Here is a 6384-nt window from a genome sequence, read left to right as displayed (position 1 = left end):
CATGCGGGACTTGCAACTAGTCTGTGTATTTGTTTTGTCAATGCTTGGGTTTGATTTAGGCAGCTCTCCCTCTCCTTTCCATTTTTATGTTCTTCCATCTCTTCAAGCACTGCAGCATGGCTGGCCGTGGAGAGGGAGCGGGAAGGAACAGCTGTGTCCCTGGGTCCTGCAGTCACTCCCCCAGTCACCCCTGATCTGCAGTAAATGGTCCTGAAGTTGGTCTCTTCAGTTGATGGGGAGTCTTTCTGGACCACTGCGTGCTGGGGGAGGACAGGAGCCCTGGGACCTTCAGCTGTGAGGCCGTGCGAGCTGAGAGCTCTCCAGGTGTGATTGGGGTGGAACGGCTCCCTTGCACAGGGCATGGCTATTGAGCTCATAAGGAAACACCGTATGAAAGCGTGTGATTGTCACTGTCCCGTTCCCTCATGCTGTCATCCTGTGTGTTGGGGAAGGGACTAAGCACTGTCCCTGGGTGCTGGGGGAGGAGCTGCTACCCAGGCGTCAAGTCTGAGCCTAGTGTGAAGGATGGAGAGCCTTGTCTCTCACGGGGTCCTGGCGAGCAGAAGTGGTGGTGACTCGGGAGATGCCTGCTGAGGGGGAAGGGGTGCCGTGAGCCGAGCCCTGGCTGGCCTGCAGCACTGGCTACCGCCAACACCAGCAGCACGGGCTCTGCTGTTGGGTGCAGCCAAGCCGTGCTCTGCCTGGGCACCAGCAGACAGTCCGAGGGGTGTGCACGGGGCTGTGCCAGCCGTGGGCATCGGTGGGAAGCTGTGTCCGTGTGGTGCTGCCATGCCTGGGCTCTTTTGACCTCCCTTGGGAGGAGCAGGCAGGCTGGACAGGGCTGCCCAGGCGCTCACCCGTGGCTGCGGGGTCTGGCTGCGCAGCCGGAGCCCAGCTCTCCACTGGGTCTGAGCTCTGCGCAGGAAGCTGCTGTCGGGGACCCCAGCCCCGCCTGGGGAGGTGAGATGCCAGGGTCTCTCTCGCACACATTTGCCTGCTGTCTTGAGCATCAGTTCATCAGCCTCTCGGGCCAGCTCAGCCATGTGGGTACAAAGCTGCTGGATTCATCTGGTGAGAGAGCTACAGGGTCTGTAGGTGGTAAGGGCTATTTACTGTTAAAACTTACAACCTTCTTCTTCTTTCCTTTCAAACCGAACCGAACCCAAAGCATCGTGTGTGTACGTGTGGATGGGTGTTTGTGGCAGTACCACGATGCCATTTCCCCTACTGTTGATGTGTCGCTGTTTTAATGTGGTGGTCTCTGTGGCTGTGGGGGCAGCAGGCTCTGGTCCCAGGGTCTTGGGTGATGTGTCCTCTGTGAGCGCAAGTTGTCTCTGGTCCCAGCAGGGAAGCCAGGAGAAGGTTTGCTGCAGCCCTGGCCTTGGCAGGTCCTCCACCTCCACAGAGCACTGGTCAGGAGTCCCCGCTCAGGGAGCACCAAGGCAGAAGCACCAAAGGTTTTCATCCTTCCCTTGTTGCCCGGCCTTGCTCCTCCCAGGGGTGGCCGTTGCTGTGTCGCTGAGAAGCTGTAGAGGACAATGGGGCCGTCTGGCCCACCGGTTCCTCGCCAGGGTCTTTCGGAGAGGTGTGACTCCAGCCGAAATTTCTGAGTCGATGAAGAATTTTTCCAAGTCAAATGTTCTTTTCAGTGGAGGCCCCCAAGCCTGTGCTCCTGCCTCCCCTGCCGCTGCTGCTGCCGGCGGTGCTGGCAGGGCTCAGCTGGAGCCGTGGGAGACGTCCCGCTCCGTGCTCCAGCCTTGGGCACGGGGCAGCTCCTGGTCCGCAGGCGCCGCTGGGTGGTGGGAACAGCTGGAGCCCCTCGGGACAGTGTTTTCCCTCCCCAGGGAAAGGGGCAGCCCTGTGATGGCGTGAGGCCAAGGGCAGCGGCCCAAGGACGGCGGCCGTGTCCCCTTCGCCAGACGCAGCGGCCGGCCTCTGCGCCCCCCCCCCCCCCCCCCCCCGGCATCACCATTTGATCACAAGCACTTTTAGAAAAGAAAGAGACCCTCCAGTGAGGAGGGGGGACTCGGAGCAGCTGCTGCCTGCAGTGGTGAAGCTGGTGCAATGGGGCATGGGGGGGGGGGGGGGGCTGTAAGCGGGATGGTGCTTGGGGGCACCTGAACCTGGGGGAGGGGGGCTCTCGGCGGGGGGGAGGGGCTGAGGGCTGCAGCCTGGCCCCCTCCAGCAGCCCCTTCCCTCGCTGCCTGCGGCTCGCTCATCCCGGGAGGGAGGGGGGGCTATTTTGGAAGGAGCGTGATTATGATAACAAAAGCTTTTTTGCACTTTCATTCATTTTGCACTCGTTTTTAATTTCTTTTTTCCCCACGTTTTTGATATCCACACCTCCTCTTTGTGTTTTCATAACAAAAATACTTTTGTTGTAGCCAGTGAAGCTATTCTGGAGCTTTATGTCCTGAGTATACAGAGGTTTAAAGGTTCTATATATATAAATTTATATCTGTATAAAAGTAAATTTATATATATAGATCATGGTGTGATGTGTTTCGTCAGTGTTTTAAAATAATAAACGAATGTGAGCAATGGCAGTCCGTGGGGCTGGCAAGGGACTGGTTATTGGGGGATGCTGCCACAGGAGCCCCCCACTCTGCACTGACCGCCCCCCTCGTGCCCGCAGTGACCCCCGCAGCGCCCCCCCCCCGCACTGACCGCCCCCCCCCCCGCCCGCAGTGACCCCCGCAGCCCCCCCCCCCCGCACTGACCGCCCCCCCCCCGCCCGCAGTGACCCCCCCGCAGCCCCCCCCCCGCACTGACCGCCCCCCCCCCCCGCCCGCAGTGACCTCCGCAGCACACACACACAACCCCCCCCCCCCCCCACCGCTCCCCGGCCCGCGGAGCGGCGGTTCAATTACCCGTCTGTGCGGCGGCAGCGTGGGATCCCAGTGCTGCTTTACTGGTCCCAGTGCCGGGGCCGCCGGCCCGCCCGCCGCCCGCCGCAGGGGGGGCTGCGCCCAGCGCCGGGGGGGGCCGCGGCCACCAGCAGCCCCAGCAGCAGCAGGACCGCGGCCCCCAGCGCCAGGCGCGCCACGTTGCTGCGGGTGTAGTCCCGCTGGGGACAGGCAGGGACAGTCACTGGGGGCCCCCGGGAGCAGCCCCCCGGCCCCCCCGGGAGCTCCCAGGCCAAAGGAGTCCCATGGGGCAGCAGGGGGGGCCCGAGGGGGTGGCAGGGGCACACGGGGGCTGCCAGGGCAAGCAGGCACGTGTGGGTAAGGGGCACACTGGGGAGCCCCTGGGCTGGAGAGGGACAGGGGGAAGCTTGTAGGGAGCCTCAAGGGCTCCTGTCGGCTCTGCCTCCCGCATTCCTGCCCATGGGACCCCCCACCCACCGGCTCCAGCCTGTCACCCCACCCAGAGGCACCAAAGGCCGCGGGACAGGATCGCAGAGCCAGCACCACTGGGCTGCGGCCAGACCCACACCGGCCCTGGGGCTGGTGGGAGCGGGCGTAGGTGCCCCCTGCCCCACAACTGGTAGCCTCGGAACCCGGTGTCTATAGGGTCTATAGGTCATCTGAAGGGTCTCTGAGGAGCTGGCAAGGACCAAACACATCTGAAGGTGGCTGCAAGCCTCTGCCTGGACCCTATTACAGCCGCTGCCTTCTCCCACACCCTCTTTTCTGGTTCCCCCAGGAGGCAGCAGATGCCAGGAAGGGAGCAAAGCGTGGAGGGGGCAGGGGGTGGCTCACCTCTCACCACCAAGTCCAGCGGCTTGCTGGCTGCGGACCACTGGAAGGAAGCATCCCTGGTGAAACACTGGCAGCTGTAGCGGCCCCCATTGCCTTTATGCACGCTGGAGAGGTTGAAATGATCTCGTTCCTTTGAGAGCAGGCTGAGGGCTTCGATCTGGCCCTCCAGGTACAGGAAACAGCCAGCACTGGGGTGCACGATGGTGCAACGGAAAATCACATAAGTGCCTGTGGCCACCTCCTGCCCAGGCAGGACTGAGAGGATAGGTTTGGGTAGATGGAACTCTGTGGGGAGAGGAGAGGGCATGAGAAGGCATGCAGGGCTTTGACGTGGAGCCAGGAGCCCCCCGGGAATCTCCATCGCCCCACCACCTCGCTGAGGTGGAGGTGAAGATGGTCCCCACCTCTCCAAGCCAGGTAAGAGGGGACAGTCCCTGCCCATCATGTGGACGGGGGAGCCAAGCGGCTACCTGCATCCTGCTCTGCCCATGTGGCGTCTGACCCCACGCGAAGGGGGTAACAGCACACCCCTCACCTTGTACCATGATGTCCAGGGTTTCGCTGCGAGCCAGCACGGTGCCTCCACCCAGGCAGTGGCAGGTGTAGGCACCCGCGTCCTGGTGGGAGGCATTAAAGATGGGGAACTCGGCCCTGGTGCCATGCAGCTGCAGGGTACGGAGCTCACGGCCGTTCTTGTACAGCACGAAATTCCCACTGTCCTGCTGGCAACTGCAGCAGATGGTGGCGGAGCCTCCTGGTGGGATCACCCCAGGCGGCTTCAGGAAGACGGAGATTGTGGGGGAACCTGCACTTGGAGAGAGGTGCTGCCAGACGGACGGGGACCCCCAGTGCCCTGCAGCGAGCCTGCCACTGGCCCCAATCACTAGGGTGGGTTTTGTTCTGTGGGGCTGGGGAAGAGCCCTGGCAGATGGGTGGGGGACCCAAGATGTGTCCAACCTCCCCGTCTACTGCCTCCTGATACTCACGTGATGTAGCCTTGCTCTGTGCCACCAGCCAAGCACCTGCAAGAGAAACAGCTGTGTAACAGCTCTGTGGAGTCTCCAGACACCTCATGTCACCCTCTGGGAACCCACACAGCCTCTGGCACTCACCGAAGGCTAGCACCTGCGTCACGGGCAGCACCATGTCCCTTCCGGCTCAAGCAGGGCTTCCTCGGAGGAAGCTTTGGCTGGAGGCGCTGAGCAGCTGCGTGGTGTCTCGTGGGTCCTGATATGCCCTTGATGCCACAGGCCACCTTCTGTTGCACGGCTTGGGTTTCTGCAGACACAGTTGTGAGGCTAGGATGGTTGAACTGGAACCAGAATGTCCCAGTCACCTGCCCAGGGCTTGGACACCCGTGACAACCTGATCGTATGATCCTGTGGACCTTAGGAAAGAAGCTATGGGAACCTTTTTGTTTCCCTTTCTTAGCTCTGGTCACTTGATGGGGAAATAGTTTCCTGTCGGCCCTTGCCAAATAGGGTGATGTTTTGCAATCAAGGCGAGAAGAGACAGCGCAGGACTCTTTCTGAATCTTGGTGAGGAAGCTCCAACAAGTGACATCGTAAAATAGCTGGTTTAATAAGGCAGAAGAAAAAGGGGACTATAGAATAGCAAGTAAATTTTACATCCCTTCAGAGACAGGGCACCCCACTTTCCTGCAGCATTGATGGACCTGGGATAGATTTTGCCACAGCATGCTGTGCAAATCCCATCTCTCCGAGGTCCAGGAAGACCTCTGCACCATGTCAGGCTGCCTTGTCATGCCCAGAAACCCTGCATGGTGTCCCCCTGCTGCAGTGCAGACCAGGTCGGAGAGAAGGAAAGGACACTGTGTCCAGCCATAGGCTTCATCCAGGCTGTGGAGCAGGTTTGGTGGTTCTGGAGTAGAATAGGAAGGAAGCAACTTGGCTTCCCTTTTGTTCTCCTCAGGGGCCATTTTATCCCACCTGGCCTATATTGTCTATTGGAGGAGGGACAGCAATATCTCCCACAGGTCTGGATCCACTCCGTGGCACTGGCGCCCTTCCTCATCCATCCTGGCTCACCAGTCCTATGCTGGAGCAACGGCAAGGTCCTCACTCCAAATAACTGCTCTCTTCCACCTCACCTGGAGCCTGGGCTCCAGCCCCTCGGCTGCCAGCTAGTCTGGGCTGACCAGCAGTCCCTGTGGCAATAATGAGGGGTTAATTAAACAGTGGAAGCTGCTTGCACCTTTGGGCAATGTGGGAGGGAGGAGGGCAGGGTAAGGATGGGTTGTGGGACTGCAGCAGTGTGGGACAGGTGGCACCTTGCCCAGGGATCCCACGCTGCTGAAGGCTGTGGCGTCTGTAGCTCCCTGCCACCCTGCAAGCTGCGGGCAGGGACATCCTGCCGTCCGGCTGGGCACAGTCCCTGCTACAACTGTCCCCAGCAGGAACAACACTGCAGGGCTCAGGGCTGGGCAGGCAGTGTTTGTGTGGCTGTTGTCTAGGGGGAAAAGGCAAAGTGGCCACTGGGCTTCTCTAGGGCTCCCGGAGGTGGTCCCCCTAGACCCTCTCTACCCTTTTCTTTCTTCCCCCTTCAGCCCTTTTGGTCTCCCTTGGAGATTTCATGGGGTAGAAGTTTTACAGCAGAGTGCCCTGTGGCCTTCTCCTTTTCTGGGGGCACCTCTTCTGGCCCCATCTCCTGTCTAACCCCCCTT

General features: G+C 60.8%; 1 protein-coding gene across 3 annotated transcripts; it reads right to left on the bottom strand.

Annotated features, from left to right (window-relative positions):
- Positions 1-2283: 2283 nt before the first annotated feature.
- Positions 2284-5164, bottom strand: LOC101914727 (immunoglobulin superfamily member 1-like). Of its 3 annotated transcripts, XM_055814724.1 has the most exons (6): positions 5067-5164; positions 4814-4979; positions 4688-4738; positions 4237-4506; positions 2871-3986; positions 2284-2413 (listed from the first exon to the last, which is right to left on the bottom strand). In XM_055814724.1, the coding sequence occupies exons 2-5, from the start codon at positions 4845-4847 to the stop codon at positions 3523-3525; spliced, it is 819 nt and encodes a 272-aa protein (XP_055670699.1). In that variant the 5' UTR covers positions 4848-4979; positions 5067-5164; the 3' UTR covers positions 2284-2413; positions 2871-3522. The 3 variants fall into 3 exon arrangements, with proteins under 3 accessions (XP_055670699.1, XP_055670698.1, XP_055670700.1); XM_055814723.1 differs by lacking the exon at positions 5067-5164 and having other exon boundaries at positions 4814-5060; XM_055814725.1 differs by lacking the exon at positions 5067-5164 and having other exon boundaries at positions 4688-4723; positions 4814-5060.
- Between the last annotated feature and the right edge of the window lie 1220 nt (positions 5165-6384).

The sequence above is a fragment of the Falco peregrinus genome, chromosome 9 (genome assembly GCF_023634155.1).
Source record: "Falco peregrinus isolate bFalPer1 chromosome 9, bFalPer1.pri, whole genome shotgun sequence".
NCBI lineage: Eukaryota > Metazoa > Chordata > Aves > Falconiformes > Falconidae > Falco > Falco peregrinus.
The sequence above is the reverse complement of the archived record's forward strand: the minus strand, read 5'-3'. Positions and strand labels throughout refer to the sequence as shown.